General features: G+C 42.0%; 1 protein-coding gene across 9 annotated transcripts in view; it reads right to left on the bottom strand.

Annotated features, from left to right (window-relative positions):
* The window catches only part of Mark3 (microtubule affinity regulating kinase 3), a 94503-nt gene that overhangs the window by 30346 nt on the left and 42519 nt on the right, over positions 1-21638 (bottom strand). For 7 of the 9 annotated variants that reach the window (XM_028883755.2, XM_028883756.2, XM_028883754.2 and 4 more), the window contains exons 4-12: positions 17645-17693; positions 14550-14615; positions 6700-6770; positions 5186-5242; positions 2348-2584; positions 1883-2002; positions 1562-1661; positions 956-1068; positions 84-237 (exon numbers count right to left, since the gene is read on the bottom strand). In XM_028883755.2, the coding sequence (XP_028739588.1) occupies positions 84-237; positions 956-1068; positions 1562-1661; positions 1883-2002; positions 2348-2584; positions 5186-5242; positions 6700-6770; positions 14550-14615; positions 17645-17693 (967 nt within the window). The remainder of the gene's footprint in view (positions 1-83; positions 238-955; positions 1069-1561; positions 1662-1882; positions 2003-2347; positions 2585-5185; positions 5243-6699; positions 6771-14549; positions 14616-17644; positions 17694-21638) is intronic. The other 2 variants (XM_028883752.2, XM_028883757.2) reach the window with 1 other exon arrangement.

Genomic DNA, 21638 nt, shown 5'->3' with positions numbered 1-21638 from the left:
CCTAAGGCTACAAAGGGAGAGCAAGCCAATCTCCGCCCCGCCAGGCTCTGTACAGGAAGCTACTGGAACAGTCTCAGACTTACCATGGTCACTGTACCGCCTCTGCTTCTGACTGGAAGAAACACTTCTCTGCACTTTGTGATGAGGAGACTGGCCAGTGCTGTTGCTGAGGTCACTGCTGGGCCGCACCTTAGCAAGTGAAAGGTTGCTGCTAGAACTGGAGTCACTAGCGTCCAGCTACGGAGAGTAAGAAGAGCACAACCATACACGGAGCCCGATGGCTTGTCAGGAACTCCTGGTGATTACTCCTCCCAGTCGGAGAGGAGCTATCACAATGTACAACAACTTTAAACTCAGTCAGAAGTACTTCTGACTCCTGGGAATAAGATTATATGCTAATGAGCTCCTTCCTGACCTTATCAAAGAACTAAGACACTACACTCTGTTTTCCTCCGTTTGGTATTTTACATCATTTCAAACGTTAAGGACTAAAGTTAACTCACGATTGTATAGGCTTGTGACATTATTGGTCATAAAGGGTTATTATCTTGAAGTTAAAATAGTAGCTTATGCGCTGGAGAGATAGATGAGCCACTAGACACTAGACTCACAACCAAAAATATAAAATAATAGCTTGTAATGATCAATGAAGTTAGACCACTGTTTGTAGGCAAAGTTTTAAAATGAATACCAAATATTATGTTAAAAAATTAAGGAAATAGTTTACATAAAAACTAATAATTTTTATTTTTAACATATGAAGTCCAATCTTTTGGAGACAGGGTCAGTCTTCTGTAGTGCAGACTGGCCTTGAACTCATTACATAGCTGAGGAGTGCAGAACCTGACTCTCCTGTCTCCACCCCAAAGCAAGGACTACAGGCCGGTGCCATCATGCACTGCACACTCATCATCCTTACACGGGGTATTTAGCTTTCCTCTCTAAACACTCTTACCTCTGAAGACTTTCTCCCCAATAACAAGTATGTAGCTGTGATTTCATCATATTTCATTTTACTAAGAGATTCTTGAATTTCTTCTTGGGAATATCCCATTCCCACCATAATATCTACAAGATAAAATATGATTTATATATTTTATTTGGACTGGAAATCATGCTAGCATGGGGGAAAAGAATTTCATTTGATTTAGAAGGTTATACATTTCCTAACATAGAAGAGCTGCTGAACATGTTACTGGGGTAACTGAGTAACTGAGCTGTTACTGAGTTACTGGTGGTGCTACAGAAGACCGTAGATTAAGATCCCAATTTTGTATGTTTGTTTTTGGTTTGTTTGAGACACAGTTGCTTTGTGAAGCCCTGGCTCTCCTAGAAGTCTCTCTGTAAACCAGAACTCACAGAGATCTGCCAGCCCCTGCCTCCTAAGTGCTGGGATTAATGGTGAGCACCACCATCGCCTGGCTAAGTTCCTAATTAAGACAGAACAAATAAGTGGATCTCTAAATTCTGTGTTTACCCTCTTTTCGTTTCTGTTTGAGCCCCATACACAGAAGTAAAACATGTAGAGCACACACACAAACATGCAGACACAGGTAATTACCTATTCTCTTCTGGTCTGAGATGTCTAGTTCTGGTTCAACAAATGGCTTGAGCTCATCTTCCTCATGACCTGAATTGATCCACCTGTCCTTCATGATTTGCTGAAAGGTGAACTGTGTGTTAGCAGCACAGAATGAAGTCTCTCAATAGTCACAATATTTAGGGACATGATTTTCAACATTTCATTGCATAACACTCCAAAGGAAATTTAAGGGAATCTATTTGTTTGTTTCACTTACTACTTAAACCCCAGCAAGCGTTCCGAGTCACACAAACTAGGCACAGTCTGTTAAATACTCTCCCTTCCCACTCACGTGGTTACCTCGAGAGTGCCACGTTTAACTGGGTTCAGCACCAGGAAGCGTTTGAGAAGGTTTTCACAGTCAGTGGACATGTAGAAAGGGATTCTGTATTTCCCTCGTAGTACTCTCTCTCTCAGTTCCTTTGGGGATTCAGGAAAGAAATAATAGTTAATTTTTAGTTTAAAAACAATAACAATAAAATCAAACCCATAAAAGCACACATACAAGTAGAACATTACAAATGTTAACCTATATAATTTTACAAAAAAACCTTAGTTTTTGAAGGGCATGGTTGCAATGCTTTTTTGGTTTGTTTGTTTTTTTCAAGACAGGGTTTCTCTGTGTAGTCTTGGTGCCTGTCTTGGATCTCAAACTCCCAGAGATCTGCCTGCCTCTGCTTCCCAAGTGCTGGGATTAAAGGTGTTGCACCACCACCACCACCACCACCACCACCACCACCACCCGGCCTGCAATGCTTCTTATACCTTCAGGTTCTGACCGTCGAAGGGAAGTGACCCACTGACTAAGGTGTACAGAATGACGCCGAGACTCCACACGTCCACTTCTGGCCCATCATACTTCTTGCCCTGGAAGAGCTCAGGGGCTGCATATGGAGGACTGCCACAAAATGTATCTAGTTTACTGCCGACAGTGAATTCATTGCTAAAACCAAAATCTGCTATTTTAATGTTCATATCCGCATCTAATAAAAGATTCTCAGCCTAGAGAGAAAACATCAAGACAAAAATGTAACTTAACTAAAATACAATTACGATAATAGTATCAGGAATTTCATAAAGGCTTTTTACAAGGATTTATCTCCTAGTTAGTAAATGTAAAAACATTATTTCTAGAGAAAAACAGGAGATAAATTATATTCCCAACTTGATATTAACAATCAAATACAGACTAATTATAAGACAAGTTTAAATAATAAACACTTCAAGATCAAGGGAAATGTAGAAAGCTTCTTCAATTAATAAGAGGCTTTTTAACAATACAGTATTTGTTTTAGGTAGTCACATCTCATAAACACTCCAGAATAGATGTAAAATTGGTATTACTGGGGAAGGAGAACTCCCACCCCATCCCCGAGACAAACCAGTCACTTCTGTTGATTTCAGCTGACAGGCACTAAGCAGCTGCTCCACATCAGGTATGAGACTGCTGTCTGGATGTACAAAGATGAGCAAGTCAGGGCCCTGCCCTCAGGATTCACAGTGGAGGTAGGAAAAGCAGGAAGATACTAAGCTGCTGAGATCTGAGTACTATTATGGATACTGGTAATCCAAAGGCTCAGCAAAAGATGGCCAAGGAAATTTGCCATGGGAAGTGAAATTGAGAAAGGTAAAGCTTGTTACAAGGGGTTTTTGAGGGACAGAATAAAGAGTCAGAAGTCCACAAAGGTGAGAGCACATTTCTGTCGACAACTATCTCCAACAAGATAATGTAGGGAGAGAGATGGCTGGGGAGGTAGTGGGCACCAAATAAATTGTGTCTAGAAACTTCATTTTCTACCCTCAAGGTGAGAGAAAATCACTCAAAAGTTGTTAAAAACAAGGAAATGACAATTTGGGGGGGGAGCATTCAAGCGAGGGTTTCTCTGTGTAGCCTTGGTTGTCCTGGAACTCACAGAGATGCACCTGCCTCTGCCTCCTGGGTGCTGGGATTCAAGGCGTGCACCGCCGCCACCTGGCTGGAAATGACAATCTTATGTGTACTTTTTTCTTTTGGAGACAGGGTCTTATTATTTTAGCTCTGGCTTCCCTGGAACTCTCTATGTAATCAGGTTGCCCTGATTACAGAACTCACAGAAGTCCAGCTGCCTCCAAGATACACCCACACCCACAGAGAGAGAGAGAGAGAGAGAGAAAACACACCCACACAACTAAAATCAACTAACGATGCAATGGGAAGGAGGAGAGGCCAGGAGTAGAGAAGACAGCAGGAAATCGCGCTTTAACTGACTACTACATGGCTGTGGTCTGGCTCTGGAGAGCAGGAATGAAGCAGAAGAGACAGGAAGAGCAGCAAAGGAAGTGGCAACTGAAGGGAGGCTAAGCAGGAGGCTCTGGAGAAGCAGCTCCAGTCACCACAATGAAAAAGAACACAATCCTACTTAGAAAGGACAAGTCTTGACTTTGAACTGGCTACACCTGAGGTGCCCAAGGGATACTTTTTGCCTAGGTACTAGGATGCTTGGGTCTTAGGACAGCTCTGGCTGCAGAAACAGACTGAATTCCCACAAAGGCAGCTACCACAACTGCCAGAGTAGATGCACTCGGGGTGGGTGCTGAGAGGGACAAGCAAGCAGACAGTAATCCTGTGAGGAGAGTGATGAAAGCACTAAGTTAAGACCAGTGTCTAGAGACTGTTCGAGAGGATGCTGTGAGATATGGAGAGAGGAAGAGGGTGTGTCTGGAAGCAGGGCGAGGACCAGCAGAACTGCCCAGGTTCCAGTAACAAGAAGAGAGAAGAGAGGACTGCCTATGGGTACAGTCAAGCTGAAGACCTCTAAGAAAATTGCTCTGTGAGTCTTAACTCCTTGCCAAAGGAGAACAGAGATGCAGTCCATGGAAGCCTCCAACAAACATCACTCACAGGTTACAAGATAGAATGCCTTCCTACACAGGCATTGGTATCCACAGCCAGGTGGGCTGAGTTTCAGGAGACCTCTGTATGATTACAGGACGGCTGTCCTTCAGAGATGAACCACTAAGTACCTTGACTGAGACCTAAAATACTTTTCATAAACTTCACTTAAAGAACAACAACAAAAACCTTTTCACTATGTATCTGGGTCAAAGGGAGTCGATCATTATAGAACTTATTTTTTCCTTTTTAAAAAAAGTTATTACTATTTTCTTCAAACTTTTAAAAATTAATTTGTTTGTTTATTTTGATTTTTTGAGACAGGGTTTCTCTGTGTAGCTCTGGCTGTCCTGGAACTCACTTTGTAGACCAGGTTGGCCTTGAACTCAGATCTGCCTGCCTCTGCTTCCTAGATGCTGGTACTAAAGGTATGTGCCACCACCTTTAATTTATAGCTGAATTTATTTACTGTATGTGCATTGGTATTTTGCCTGCATGTATGTCTGTGTGAGGGTGTCAGACCTTGGAGTTACAGACAGGTGTGGGCTGCCATGTGGGTGCTGGGAACTGAACCTGGGTCCTCTGGAAAAGCAGGCAGTGCTCTAAACCACTGAGCTATCTTTACAGCCCCCAAATTTATTTTTCTCTTATTCAACAACACAATCTAATCTTTTCTGCAAAATGGCCACCAAGAGAACTATACATAACTTAGCAAGGATGCTTGGGCTTACCTTGAGGTCTCTGTGAACAATTCGCTTTTGGTGGCAATACTGTACTGCAGAAACAATCTGGACATGAGAAAAGTGGGGTTAGTCACGAATGGTGCAGACTCACAATTTCAATATTCATTTATCCTCATTTCTTCTTCTTCGGGGTTTTTTGTTTAGTTTCTTCTGAGACAGGCTCTCACTATGTACTCTGGTTGGCCTGGAAACTGCTCTGTAAACCAAGCTGGCCCCAAACTCACAGAGACCCAGCTGCTTTGCCTCCTGAGTACCAAGTGATTAAAGAGTGTGCTACTACACCCTGCTTTATTGTACTCAACTTTTAAGATGGTTTCATGTAGCCCAGGTTGGCCTTGAACTTTCTACAACTGACAAGGATCCTGAACTTCTTCTGATCCTCCTGTTTCCAAATCCAAGTTCTAGGACTAAAGGCATGCAGCATGCCCACATTGGGTTTATGTGCTGCTGGGATAGAACCCAGGGTTTCATGGATGCTAGCAGGTTCTCTATCCACTGGGCCGTATTTCCAACCCCGGTAAACATATTTTCTAATGTTGAGGTTTTTCTTGAAGTTCTGAATCACATCTTACAAGCTCCTGCCACTTTTCACATCTCTTCCTTCAGCTCCAAACAACTCAAAGCTCATCTGACACCACAATGACTAGATGATACTCAAACCTATTACTGGGGGCTTCCTGGTATCAAGCTAGAAACACTTTTCTTTCTCTCTCTCTTTCTTTCTCTGTCTGTCTGTCTCTCTGTGTCTGTCTCTGTCTCTCTCTTTCTTTCCTTTTTTCAAGACAGGGTTTCTCTGTGTAGCCTTTGATGTCCTAAAGCTTACCTCTGCAGACCAGGCTCTGGGGTCCACATGGAGAAGGAAAGGACTAACTCTGTAGGTCATGCTGACATCTACATGCAGCCCCTGACAAATTTGTGCTTGTATATGCATATACACCAAATAAATACAATTTAAAAACCCTACAGAATCCATTAAGTGTGACTGGAATTCACTGCTAATACAGTGTCTTAGGTATGAAAAGTACTTAAATTTCTTAGTGGCTAATCAATGTCCTGGAAGACTGTGTGTGCATGTTTGTGTGGAACCTAGAGGTCAACATGGAGTGTTTTTCGTCAGTTGCTCTCCACCTTTATTTGTTGACAGACTGATGTGTGTCCGTGTAGAAGCCAGGTGAATACCAAGTGCCTTACTTTTCTGTTTTCTGTCTTATTTTTGAGACATGGTTCCTAACAAAACCTGATGCTCTAACCTGACTGGCTAGACTGTGAACTTCAAAGATCTACTGGTCTTCTCTCTCCCAGTGCTGGGATTATAGATGCGCATCACTATGCCCAGCTTTCTGTGTGCTCTTTGGGATTCGAACTTAGGTCCTCACGCGTGTACATTGGGAACTTTACTGACTGAGCCACCTGCCCAGCTCCAGATGCCTCTCTTAATTGCACTACTAGGACTAACAATGTAATTTACTGAATTAACAAACTGAAGACATGTTAATTCATACCTGTCTAAATTTAGCTCTTGCTTCTTTTTCCTTCATTCTTCCATGTGCAACCAAATAGTCAAATACTTCACCTATAACAGAAAGAAATGAAATTAAGCAAAAATCCTACACTGCACATTTTCCCACAAACTGATAACATTCTACTTTTAACAAAGTTCTAGTCTTTTTTTATTCACGAATCTTTTAGGTTTTTTTTATTTTATGTGTGAGTGTTTTGCCTGGATGCATGCCTGGTGCCTGCAGAGGTCACAAAGTGGCATTTTATTCCCTTAGAATTTGAGTTACAAATGCATGTTGTGAACCACCACCTCTGCAGAAGCAGTAAGTGTCCCTAACCCTGAGCCCACTCTTGAGTTTTAGATATTTCTTTAAAAGTTGACTTATTTATTATGTATACAGTGTCCTGCCTATATGTATGACTGCAGGCCAGAAGAGGGCACCAGTTCTCATTACAGGTGGTTCTGAGCCACTATGTAGTTGCTGGGAATTGAACTCAGGACCTCTGAAAGAGTGCTTAACCACTGAGGCACCTCTCCAGCCCCTAAGTTTCAGATATTTTAAATATAAGTACTAACTAAAACATGATCACTAAGCTATAACTGAAGCTTAAGATCTTAGCTCACAAGGATAATCCTCAGGCTGAGGAGAAACCCTAAGACTAAGATATTGAAGTTATGCAGCTTTGCATCTCTTCAGGAGGTCTCAACAGAAACTGAGCAATCAAGATGGAGAGAAAGGTAAGCCAGGCATGGTGGCGTATGCCTTTAACTCCATCACATGGGAATCAGAGACAGGCAGATCTCTGAGTTTTAGGCTAGCCTGGTATAAAGAGAGATCCTGTCTCTCTCTTGGTTATCAATCAGTCTTTGCCTCCTGAGGTTTGTAATTAAAGGTGTGCACCACCACACCCATATTGTCTAACCTGTTTTGAATTCAGTAATTCTGATAAAATTTCTGTCTCTATACTTCTCTGTATGTGTTACTAGGCATTTCTCCTGCAATGCCCCAGTATCTTCCTGTACGATTATTACCACAAAGCATTACTTTATTCCACAAATGTTTTGAGTCTCTACTAACTGCAAGGCAATGCCCCATGCTCTGGAAAATTCAACAGCTGTTGTAGAATATTAGTTTAAGCCGGGCAGTGGTGGCGCACGCCTTTAATCGCAGCACTCTGGAGGCAGAGCCAGGCGGATTTCTGTGAGTTCGAGGCCAGCCTGGTCTACAAGTGAGATCCAGGAAAGGCGCAAAGCTACACAGAGAAACCCTGTCTCAGAAAAAAAAAAAGAAAAGAAAAAAGAAAAGAATATTAGTTTAAGATGTGTAAGATTCATTTATGCTGTGGAACATTTGTGTAATGATGCAAAGATATGCTGCATTCTCTTACATTGCATTTGTTTAGCTCTGTGAAGCTGTGTTCCTGTGCCTGTCTAAACATCTGGTTGGTCTAACAAAGAACCAAACAGCCAATAGCAAGGCAGGAGAAAGGACAGGTGGGGCTGGCAGGCAGAGAGAATAAATAGGAGGAGAAATCTGGGAAGAGCAAGAATAAGAAACAGGGCTGGAGAGGTGGCTCAGAGGTTAAGAACACTGGCTGCTCTTCCAGAGGTCCTGAGTTCAATTCCCAGCATCCACGTGGTGGCTCACAACCATCTGTAATGAGATCTTCTGGTGTGCAGGCATACATGCAGACAGAATACTGTATACATAATAAATAAATCTTTAAAAAAAAAAAAGAATAAGAGAAGAGGATGCAAGGGGCCAGCCACGGAGTAAGAAGTAAAGAAAGGTATACAGAAATGGAGAAAGGTAAAAGCCCAGAGGCAAAAGACAGACAGGATAATATAAGAAAAGCTGGCAAAAAACAAGGCAAGCTAAGGCTGAGAATTCATAAGAAAGAATTAGACTCCATGGGATTTACTTGGGAGCTGGGTGGTGGGCCCCCAAAAGAGTAAAGACAAACAACAACAACAAACAGCAAATTCAGTAGACTACCTTTCCTAATGGAATTTGCTGGCTAATAGGAGAAGCAATGGACACACATGTATAGAATATATCAGAGGCCCATGAATGCTGTGAAGAAAAGGAAAATAACAAGAGTTTGTAGGGCACATGTTTACTCTGCTGACTATCCGATGCAGCGGACAGTGAAGCTGTCCAAGTGGAAGTCTGCATACATCCATCATACACACATACATGGGGGGGGGTGGAGAAAGGGAGGGGAGAGGGCAGTAAGGCAGCCATAGATCCTGGAAAACTGTGAGCAATGGGGAGAGCGCAGGGCAGGCAGGTCTACAAGAGTTCAGCAGGTTTTGGAAAGGGTTCTGGCTAGACTCTAAATGAGGTGAGAAACTGAGAAGAAATAAGTGACTTCATAAAAGGACCACTGAATTGCAAGTGGTAAGAGTCAGGATGAGGGGAAGGATAGGAAGCCCACTGGAAGATGCTGCAGTAATCAAATTGAGCGTGAGCATGACTGGCTAAGTGGGTGTGCAGTGGTGGTGAGCAGCGAGGGAGGCTCAGGACAGGGTGAGGTGAGGCAACAGAGCTTGCTATGGTGGTGTCCTCAGAAGCAAGCCCGTCACTAGGACGTGGAAGCAGAAGGACCAGTTCCGTGTCGTCTTTGACTACTGTAGTGGTTTAAATGAGAGCTCTCATACACTCTGGTATTTCAATACTTGGCTCACAGTTGTTTGGGGAGGTTTCATAGATACGGTCTTGCTGAAGGAAGTAAGTTCACTAGGGTGGGCTTTGAGAGCGTAAAACCTCACCCTACTTCCAGTTTGTTCTGTCCGCTTTGTGCTAGTGGGTGAAGATGGGAACCTCAGCTCTCTGAACCTGCTGCCAGGACTGTGGCTTGCTGCTATGCCTCCCCACCATGATGGATGCTTATTTCTCTGAAACTAAAGCCCATATAAACTCTTCCTTCTGTAAGTTGCTTGGGTCATGGTGTTTTAATACAGTAACAGAAAAGTAACACACATGCATTATAGCTACATAACAAGTTCATGGCTAGCCTGAGCTATATAAGACCTTGTCATACCAAACAAACACACATTCCCACACCCCCAATACAAGCAAACACCTAGGGGCAGAAACCTGGCTCAGTGGTTAAAAGAGCTTGCTACTCAGCCAAAAAGACGAGGCTGAAACAAGGCAGATGCAGTATTCCATGGCCTCTAACGCAGTGCCACAGAGAGGAGAGTCAGGATCTCTGGATCTTAGGGGCTGATGGCCTAGCTGAAAAATTCTAGTTCAAGATTCAAGGACAGATCCTACCTTAAAGGTACAATGAAAAGAGCAATAAAGGAGGAAACCTAACCCCATCCTGTTTTCTGTACACATGTATGCACAAGCACAAGACCCATGCACACATGTACATATACCACACACACATAAAAACAATTTAAAAAAAAAAGAAAACTATTAGTGGACGAGACCTAATCACTGTTATACAGACCACAGATGAGGTCCAAATATCCAAGTCATAATTTACTTATAAATTCAAATGCAATATAAACCTCTTAAGAGATTCCTAGAACTATGAAGGACACTCACAATAACTAAGTTTTATGAATCAGGAGTACAATTTATAAGCCAGGAAAAATGTTTCCTATTAAAAATGTATTAACACTTGATTAAGCAGCTGGACTAAAAGCCTCCAAAGGCGATTGACTTTGACTAAGTAAAAAAGCTGAGCGGTACTCCTGCCAGGTCAGGGAGAGCATGTTGGGGACGGAAGGACTGAGTGGGGAAGTTCAGAATACCTTTATTTCTAGTCTGGGCCTTGAAACTCGCTAGCGAGGGCACACTTGGCAGGTACCACCTTTCTGAGCAATTCTAAGACTGTACCAAATGACATGGCACTGCCAGGCACGGTGCGCATGCCTTTACTGCCAGCATGCAGAGGGCAGAGTCAGGCAGATCTCTGAGTTTAAGATCAGCTTGTTCTACAAAGTAAGTAGGACTACACAGTGAAAGCCTGTCTCAAAGAAACAAACGTACAAAAAAAGGAAGGGAGGGAGGGCTATATAAGGGAGAAACTGTCTCAAAAAAAAAAAAAAAGAAAAGAAAAAGAGGCCAGGTAGTGGTGGCACACGCCTTTGATCTCAGCTTTCGAGAAACAGAGGCCGGAGGATCTGAGTTCACAGCCAGCCTGGTCTACCGAGTGAGTTCATGGACAGCCAGGGCTACACAGAGAAACACTATCTGGGGTGGTAGTGCTTCCTACTCTTGCAGAGGACCTGGGTTCAGCTCCCAGCACCCACATATGGAGGCTCACAACTGCCTGTAACTCCAGTTCCAGGGGATCAGATGCCCTCTGTGGGCACCTGCACCCATGTAGTATACAAAAATTCACACAGCCTCACCCATATACACATAACTAAAAATAATAAATCTTAAATAAAATAAAAACAAACACAAAATATATAGCCAGTAATGAATTCAGAGTATGGAAGATTTGGTGTTGGTTATGTCTACTGTAACTCATTCCATCCCATGACAAGCTTGTAATTGTTTAGCTAATCTAAATCTAAAACTGTTTATGTATGTGGCTGTTTTGCTTGCATATATGTTTGTGCAACATGTGTGAGCAGTGGTGCTCTTGGAGGCCAAAAGAGGGCATTGGATCCCCTGGAACTGGAGTTGTGAGCCTCCATGTGGGCACTGGAAACTGAACCTGGGTTCTATTTGACACAAGCAAAAGTCACCTATAAGGAGGAAACTTCAGGGCTGGAGAGATGGCTCAGTGGTTAAGAGCACTGGCTGTTCTTCCAGAGGTTCTGAGTTCAATTCCCAGCAACCACATGGTGGCTCACAACCATCTGTAATGAGACCTGGTGCCCTCTTCTGGCTTGCAGTCATACATGCAGGCAGAATACTATATACATAATAAATAAACAAATCTTAAAAAAAAAAAAAAAAAAAAAAAGGAGGAAACGTCAATCAAGGAAATGCCTCCATTAGCATGGCTTATAAGGCATGTGTCTATGTGGCATTCTCTTGCTGACTAATGGCGGGCAGGGGAACCTCGATCAACCAACTATGATCCTGGAAAGTATAAGAAAGGTAGCTGAACTGGAACCCAGAGACAAGCCAGTAAGCTCATTCCTCTATGGCTCTGCTTTCCAACCTGCTTGAGTTCCTCAGCAATGGACTGTGATCAAGATGTTGAAGACAAACCTGTTCCTTCCCAAATTGCTTTTGGTCATGGTGTTTATCATAGCAACAGAAAGCAAACTAATACAACACATGAATGCTAATCTTACTTGTCAAGTGTCTCTGTGCCAACCATGGTGCTACAGGCACAGTAAGAACAGATGACCTGGAAAGCATCTGTTCTGTACAGTGGAATTTACATGTGGTTCTGAAACACTAGGCTCCCCAAGCTCAACCCTCAAGAAAGATCTTTAGAACCAACAGAAGCTATACATATCTACTGGTAATCATATGTACTGAAATCATTTTTGGCTTTGGGAAAGACAGGCATTAATGGCATTAAAATCTGATAAAACGAGATATAGTTCCGTGATAAAGCTTATAGGTTTGTTTTTCTTTTTTGATTTTTCAAGACAGGGTTTCTCTGTGTAAGTAATTCTAGCTGTCCTGGAACTGGCTTTCTAGACCAGGCTGGCTTCAAACTCACAGAGATCCACCTGCCTCTGCCTCTCAAGTGCTGGTACTAAAGGCATGTGCCACCACGGCTGGGCTAAAGCTTATGGTTTTAAGCCCTAGATTTCAATCCCCAGTTCAAAAACAGACAACAAACAAACAAACAAAACCAAGAAATTGTGCTGGTAGCACATGCCTTTAATCCTAGTACTCAGGAGGCAGACAGAGGCAGGGGAATTTCTTGAGTTTGAGGCCAGCCTGGTCTACAGAGCTAGTTTCAGGCAGCCAGGGCTACACAAGAAACACTGTCTTGAAAAACGAAAAACCAAAACAAACAAAACAAAAACAAAAATCTAAGAAAATGGTATAAAATATCTAGCACATAAAAAAAACCCAAATACTTGGGATAAACAAAATGTCAGTAGACACGTAAGTCTCCCTCTTGCTCTCAGATTACTATTTAGCATTTAAAAAGAAAGGAAATTCCACTACATGCCATAATGTAGATGACTTTAACAACATTATAATAAGTAAACAAACATTGTACAATCTCATTACACTTGGTACCTAAACTAGTCCAATTCAGAGACAGAAAATAGCTTGGTGGATGTAAGGAGCTGAGAAAGAAAGGAGGCAGGTAAGGTTTATTTAATGTATGAACAGCTTCAGTTTAGGAACATTTATTTCTGGAGGAACAGACAATGGTGAGGGTTAGAGAATTATGTTGAAGGTACTTAGTATCATTGTGCTGGCTAGTTTTATGTCAACTTGACAAAGCGAGAGTCATCTGAGAGGAAGGAAGCTCAATCACAAATGCCTCCATAAGACTGGACTGCAGGCAAGCCTGTAGAGCATTTTCCTAATTAGTGATCAATGTAGGAGAGCCCAGCCCATTCCGAGTGGCACCATCCCTGGGCTAGTGTTCCGGGTGCTATAAGAAAGGACGGCTGAGCTGGGCGGTGGTGGCACACGCCTTTAATCCCACCACCCGGGAGGCAAAGGCAGGAGGATCTTTGTGAATTCGAGGCCAGCCTGGTCTACAGAGCGAGATCCAGGAAAGGTGCAAAGCTACACAGAGAAACCCTGTGTAAAAAAGAAAGGAAGATTGGAGAAAGGAACAAAAAAAAAGCAGGCTAGTGAGCCATGATGAATAAGCCAGTAAACAGCAGGCTTCTGTGGCCTCCGCATCAGCTCCTACTTCCAGGTTCCGGTCCTGTCTTCCTTCAATGACAGACTATAATGTGAAAGTGTAAGCTTAATTTCCTCCTCAACTTATTTTTGGTCATGGTGTTTATCACAGCAATAGAAACCCTGACTAAGATAGCTTTTCAGCTGTATACTTGAAAATGGTCAAATGGTGGGCTAGATGTGGCTGTGTTGGTGAGTGCTTACTCAGCTTCAGGAAGCCCTGGGTTCCAACCCCAGAATCACATTTAAAAAAAAAAAAGAAAAAGAAAAACAGCTGGGTATGGCGGCACACTTATAACCCCAGTACCTGGGAGAAAAAGAAAAACAACTGGGTATGGCGGCACACATCTACAATCCCAGTACCTGGGAGGTGGAAGGAAGTTCAAGGTCATCAGAATAGAAAGAGACAGAGATCCAAGTCCTAAATTCCATGTGATACATATATTACCACAATGAAAAAAATGAGAGTTGTTGTATATTATCAACTAGTAATGCTAAAAGTGGAGCCAGAGAGGTGCTCAGAGGTCAGGTGCTAGTCATGCAAACCTGATCATTTGAGTTCAAGTCCTGCAAGTTGTTCTCTGACCTCTACACATGTGCCATCACATATACATAATAAATCAATGTAATAAAAAACAGCAATGTTGAGCTGGAGAGATGGCTCAGCAGTTAAGAGTACCAGCTGCTCTTCCAAAAGCCCTGGGTTCAGTTCCCAGCACCCACATGGCAGCTCACAACAGCCTGTAACTCCTGTTCCAGGGGATCTGACACCCTCACAAAGACAAACAAGCAGGCAAAACACCAATGCACATAAAGTAAAAATAATTAAAAAAAAAAAAAACAGCAATGCTAATAATCAAACACTACAGCCCACATAACTGCAAGGAGAGGTCAGCATTTCACACTCTGATGATACCAGTTTACAACATCTGAGTATTAAATAAAATCTAAAGAACTATCCAAATGGGCACTGTGGCTGCACATTGCTCTTAACAAGAAAAACGAAAACACATACTCTCTTACTTTGAAAACAATATAAATGTGCTTACCTCCACTTGCATATTCCATGATTAAGTAGAGTGTTTTTTCTGTTTCAATGACCTCAAACAACTTCACTGGAGGGAGAAGATAGATGAGAAAAAGAACAAATGTCTGTATGTACACAACATGCACTTATAAGCTACAAAAATACCCAACTTTTTCCTGCTAAAGGTTTTAGAGAGCTGGCTCGTAATGCATTGTAGGAATTAAAAAATATCCTGTATTACATAATTTCGTAAAAACAAAGAAACCATAAAAATAAAGACTATTTCTGGGTGTTGAGAATGTGCTCAGCAGTCTGGCCACATGACTGACTGCTTTCTTACTTCCTCTCTTCCTGTCCATGATGGTGTCTGTGTAAGTGGGGCTGTCCTCCGGCAGCTCAACCCTATTCTTCACTTTTTTTACCTATTGCCCTCCTGGCAAGAGCAAGCCCTGTCATCTGGTACTATGATTTTAAGAAGAAGGTTCCACCTGAGATTTCTGTAACTTGGGGAACTTGCTGCAACTATCAAAGAACTAGGCCCCTTTGTTAATATTCTGAAAGTAAAACTAGGAATAATTAGAAGGGGTTATATGGCAATCAATTTTTTTTCTTTTGTAGTACTGAGAATTGAATCTAGAGTCTCACAAATGCTAGTCAACCATTATCCCCAAACTTTTTAATACTTGTTTTGAGATAAGATCTAAATTGCAAGGCTGGCCTTGAACTCATTCTGTAGCCAAGGAGTGGAGTTAGCGGTTTTTTGTTTTTTTTTTTTTCCTGCCTCATCCTCCCTAGAAGGTAAGATCACAGGCATGTGACACAAGCAGCAAAAATCACTTTTTTGTTCTTTCCTCTGGAGCTGAGGTCTGAGCACAGAGTCTTGGGCTTGCTAGGAAAATCTTCTATCACCAAGCAAATTCCCAACCCCAGAGCTTCTTTTAAAGAATGATTTTCAGAGGCTAGCCTGGACTACATAGTGAGTTCTAGGACAGCCAGAGCCATATAGTGAGACCTTATCTCTAAAAACCAAAACCGAGACAAGACAAAACAAACAAAAAAGAATGATTTTCAGGGGGATGGGGATCAATGAAATTTTGCTATGACGACTCCTTTCTTTAGATAGAAATTCCTATTTCTCCTAATTTATAAAGCTACAACACATCAATTAAAAATAAACATTATTTTTAAAGGAATATGAAGTAAATCTCTGAAGCTATTAAGTCACTGTTGTACAGATCTACTTAATTTTGTTATTTCCTTTCATTTTTTCTCAAAAAAAAAAAAAAAAAAAGGATGCTAGTCCTTTATAGTTAAAGAATTTTTTTTTTGGATGACTTAGTAAGATACTAGAGCAAACAAAATACCTGACAAAGTAGTAAGTGTTAAATGAGCTAGGAGAGTCTCAGACCATTATTTAGTCTCTGTGTTCATACTGTTAAGAAAAACACCTTGAGAAAGTAAAGGCAGTACTGGTAAGCAAGCAACAAAAAAATAAAAGTACTTTAATATGCAAAAGCAGATATTGGCTCTTTTGAGAAAATTATCTTAATGTTATATGAGTTTAAAAAATTTAAATCTAGCTGGGTAGCGGCAGTACACACCTTTAACCACAGCAATTGAGGCAGATCAGACAGAGGCAGGCAGATCTCTAGAGTTCGAGGCCAGCCTGGGATCCAGAGTGAGTTCTACGTCAGCTAGGGCTACACAGAGAAACCCTGTCTCAAAAAAACAAAAACAAACAAAACAAACAAAAACAACCAAAACAAAACAAAATTGAATCTCTTACATTTAGTGAGTAGAGCACTGTGATTAATGAGTTTACTCTACACTGGCCTAGCACAGAGGCCTTGCGCTTTGATCCCACCGACAGGAGTGATCAAGTATTTAGTGATGAAATTCTGAGCAGCAGTGATAAAGTCAATTTTTGGTGAAAAATTGGAATCTAAAATCCAGAATTTAATGATTACTCTCAAAGGGTTAAAATGAAAAATGAAGAAAGGGTTTCTTTCCATTATTATACTTCTTATGGTTTTTCTTTTTCGCCAAATATATATTTATGGATTCTAATACGTATATTTTTCCATGAATAGCTCTTCAGAATGATAGCTTAGAAGCATTTTTCTGTATAGTAGTGCATAAAACAACAATGGTTTTTATTTATTTTTTTTTTGTAATTTTTTAATTTTATGTGCATTGGTGTTTTGCCTGCATGTATGTCTGTGTGAGGGCATCAGACCCCCTGGAACTGGAATTACAAACAGTTGTGAGCTGCCATGCGGGTGCTGGGAATTGAACCAGGGTCTTCTGTAAGAGCAAGTGCTCTTAACTGCTAAGCCATCTCTCCAGCCCCAATAATATTTTAAATAACAATGACTATTTACTAAAATAGTGTGTAAGCTATTTGCTTAGTATATATTCAAATTAAAAAATTCTGTGTGTTGGTGGGCAGTGGTGGCGCATGCCTTTAATCGCAGCACTTGGGAGGCAGAGGCAGATGGATCTCTGTGAATTCCAGGTCAGCTAAATCTACATAGTGAGTTCCAGGACAGCCAGAACTGTTAAACAGAGAAACTCTGTCTTGAAAAACCAAAAAAATTAAAGCAGTGACACTATTTAAAAGTTCTATTATGATACACAGAAGTTTTCACTGGTGTGCACATGTGTGTTTGATCTTAGTCCTTCCCTCATCTTGAACACCTGTCACAGTTAAGCACACAGAGGACAAATAGTTCCTATATAAATTACATTAGAAAGTATGTATCCCATCTTTTATATACTGCTTTGTATAAATATTTTCTTAGGAACACAGACACAGCAAAAGTTTATCTTTGAAAATGTTACCAACTAATGAAATACAATTACATTTCCCAATACACTAAAAAAAATTAATAAGCCAAATTATACATATTCCTATGGCATAAACGCTTAAGTCAAAATGCCTAATAGCTATACTCTCAAAGAACTAGTAGTACAAGTAATAACTTGTACATGTTTTATTAAAAATAGACCTCGCTCGGCTAGGGAAAAGGGATGGAACGTCCTAGCACTTCAGGAATACACTTTTAGCTTTATGACATATTTTCAAGATTCCAAAGTATTTAAGAAAATGAAAAGTACCTATGTTTGGATGATTTAAAATCTTCATTATTCTTACTTCTCTGAAGAGCTAAAAAACAAAGAAAAAGACAAGCCCCTACGTTATTAAATGTTATATTCTGCTTACAATATAAATTTAAGTTTTTCTTAGATAACTGCTTCATTATTTATATTTATTACCCTATCCTACAAATAAAATAATATAGAATTCAGAATAGCCCTGAATAGGTTTATACCCTGTTACCACACAGTATCCCAAATGCTCGCATTAATGGAAATGGCAGCAGTCTGGAGAGGAACCACACTCTGAATTTAATTTGGCATCTTAAAAATAGTTTGTGATTAATCTTGGTCTGATTCATTATCTGCACACCTGAGAGCCAATAAAAACCTGTGCAGTCCCAATGAACTAAATCAGGAGCACATGAGATCTGGTGATCCCGAATGACACCAATTTGGAAGTCCTCACTGGAGAGGATGAGTGGCTGATAGCGTAGCGGGAGCAACACAGGCTTCCTGACCACACCTCACATGCAGCTACACTTGCTGCATTCCTTGCTTTACCAATGTGATAGCAACAAAGTCAAAGTGAGCAGAAGCTGGAGAAAATGTTTGACCATCAGGTTCTGCCATCTTTGGTGTGTGTGAAGCTGGTCCTGAGTGAGAGGCAGTCCAGAGAAACAGGTCCTCTCTTCAGACTCCAACAGCACTCAGGTACCCCGTGAACCAGGACGGGACCTCTGCACAACTGGCTCATGCAGGATGTGCAGATGTCCAGAGAACTGGTAAGTGTGTAGCAGAAACACATGCTGGCAAATGAAGACAATTCTTTTCAAAATGATTTATTTTATGAGTATGATTACTCTGCCTGCATGTAAGTCCACTAGGTGCACGCGGTGCTGCGGAGGCCAGAGAGGGCACTAGATCCCCAATAACTATAGTTACAGATAGCTGGGAGCTAGGAACCAAACCTGGGTCTCTGAAAGGAAAGCCAGTGCTCTTGACTACTGAGCCATCTCCAGTCTTCCCTTTTTTTCTTTAGCTCCTCACCCAGACAAGGTCCCACTATGTAGCTGGCTTGCAGGAAACTTGCTAAGCAGACGGAGTGGCTACCTGACTCTGCTTCCCAAATACTAGGATTAAAAGCCAAGCACCATTACACCCTTTGTTAGGCCTGGCTTTTGCTTTTGCTGTCTTCAATTGTGGTGAATTAGGGGTAACTGCCCAAGCATTAACTAGATTAGCACTTCCCAGGTGGATGTGTTGTTGGCCGCAGCCCTAGAGAGCCCCCAGTCCTCTGTTGGAGCAAAGGCAAGAAGTCAGGGGTAACGTGAAAGACTTTTTAAACAGGAATCTAAAACAGGGTTCCTCGGGTACCACTAGCAGCAATGTGCTGGGTCAGCAACACATTACTTCTTGCAGCACTGGAGACTGAACGTAGGACCTTGCAGACAGGAGGCAAGTGTTCTACCACCAGGGTTCATCATCAACCCACTATCTCACTTTTATTTTAAGGCAGTGTCTAACGTCCAAGCCAGCCTAGAATACATTCTGTAGACTAGGTTTCCTCAAAATCATGGTGATCTTCCTGCCTCAGTTTCCCAAGTGCTGGGATTACAGACACAGACTACCATGTCTGGTGACTTCTTTTCAAAGCTGGATTTTCTTCTGGAGCTACTGTGGCACTTGAGAGTTCTGCAGCAGTGGTGGTCTTTTTGCTATCTTGAGGAATCTTAGTTGTGGGCTATTCAAGAAGCTGCCTATTTTACAGGCAGAGAACCAGTTAGTGGTCTTCGTGTGCTCTGCAGTGCTCTTTGCCAATGGGCTACTTGGGGCACTGCTGCTTTGGCTTCTTTACATCAGCAGTTTTCAGGAGGCTGGGGGTTGCTCCGTGGTTAAGAGCACTTGTTACTATTGCTGAGGACCAGGATTCGATTCTCAGCATCCACGAGGCAGTTCACTACTGTCTGTAACTCCAGTCCCAGGGGATCTAGCGCCCTCTTCTGACCTCAGTGAGAATTAGGCATGAATACTGTGCACAAACATGCAGGCAGGCAAAACTGTCACACACACAAAATACTGCTAAAGAAAAACAAAACAGTAGTTTCCAGCACTCTGTTCATTGGATTCATTTGTGGATTCTTTTTTAAAGACCTTGCTTCTTCTTCCCCAGATGGGTACTTGCCCCCTAGAGGTCCTGGTTGAAAGGGTTGGGACAATAACAGTGATGGTGCATTAGAATGAGAATGACCTGGGACAGACACTCTTCTACAAGGCAGCCTGTTTCACAATTTTTAATTAGCTTACTCATTTGTTTGTTTGTTTATTTGTTTGTTTTAGGTTTTTCAAGACAGAATTTCTCTGTGTAGCCTTGGCTGTCAAGGAACTTGCTAAATAGTCCAGGAGGCCCTGAACTCAGAGATCTGCCGCCTCCGAACCCTGAGTGTTGGATTAAAGGCATGTGCTACCAGTGCTCGGCCTATTCATTTTATTTTTTGTGTGTTTTACCATCTCTCTAGCCATAACACAGCCTTTTTTAAAGAAAACCCCTTGCCCATGCGTTCTCTAAGTCCTGCTGATTGCTTCCTTCCCTCTGTAGAACTCCTAGGAATGCCTCTGCATAGCCCCGGACTCCTCCCTAACAGCTCAACACAGACCACTTACAAAATCTTGGTCATAGAATAGTTGTTCATCCTCCCCCCCCCTTTTTTTTTCTTTCCTTTGTTATTATCTTCTTCCTTGCTTCTTCTGTACTGATTTGTAGCAGGCTGGCAACCCAGGCCCTTGTCTGTTGCAGTTTTGTGTCTGCAGTAAGACTATGCAATGAATCTGGCAAACTGATGCAAACAGAGTGCTCTGACACAATTCTTAGTTATGCCTGCTCAAAATACTACAAATAAAATCTGTGGTTTTCTACTTTTAGGTTTTAAAGAAGTAGTAGATAATAGGAATAGAAGAAAAGTTACTGCTTCTTTATAGGAAACTCGCTTTTTTCTTCTCTGTGTAGCCCTGGCTGTCCTCAAAATCACAGAAATCTGCCTGCCTCTGCCTCCCAAGTGTTGGGATTACAGGCGTGCGCCACCAACGCCTTGGAGGAAATTAAAATTCATTGACAGATTTCTTTTAACAGAACGTAATATAGCTTGTTCTTTAGAATAGGTTGAAAATTGGACTATGACAAGGTAGTTGAATTTTTTCCATTTATTTAGTATGGGTACGTGTCACAGCACACACAGGGAAGGCAGAGAGAGACAGCTTGAGGAAGTTGGTTCTTTCCTTCCATCAAGCAGGTTCCCAGGATTAAACCTGAGTCCTCAATCTTGGCTGAGCCATCTTCTTGGCCCAGAGGCAGTTTTTTTTTTTTTTTTCTTTTTTCTTTTTCCCTTTTATTTTATTTTACAATACCATTCAGTTCTACATATCAGCCACGGGTTCCCCTGTCCTCCCCCTCCCACCCCTCCCCTTCCCCCAGGCCACCCCCCAATCCTACCCCCTCCAGGGCAAAGCCTCCCCCGAGGACTGAGATCAACCTGGTAGACTCAGTCCAGGCAGGTCTAGTCCCTTCCTCCCAGACTGAGCCAAGTGTCCCTGCATAAGCTCCAGGTTTCAAACGGCCAACTCATGCAATGAGCACAGGACTCGGTCCCACTGCCTAGTTGCCTCCCAAACAGATCAAGCCAATCAACTGTCAGAGGCAGTTTTAATTGTGCCAATGGTTCATTAAGTCACATTCACTACTTGGCTAATCCTACTTCTGTTTAGTTCTCTCAAGAAGTTAGCCTAGGGATGGAGGGATGGCTCAGAGGTTAAGAGCACTGGCTGTTCTTCCAGGGAATCCTGAGTTCAATTCCCAGCACCCACATGATGGCTCACAACCATCTGTAATGAGATCTGGTGCCCTCTTCTGACCTGCAGGACAGAACACTGTATACATAATAAATAAGTAAATCTTAAAAAGTGATACTTGAGAAGCTAGGACAAAAAGAATGCCAAAGCTGTGGGTTCCAGGCCAAAC

The sequence above is a fragment of the Peromyscus leucopus genome, chromosome 14, assembly GCF_004664715.2.
Source record: "Peromyscus leucopus breed LL Stock chromosome 14, UCI_PerLeu_2.1, whole genome shotgun sequence".
Lineage (NCBI taxonomy): Eukaryota > Metazoa > Chordata > Mammalia > Rodentia > Cricetidae > Peromyscus > Peromyscus leucopus.
This window is presented reverse-complemented; position numbering and strand designations above follow the sequence as displayed.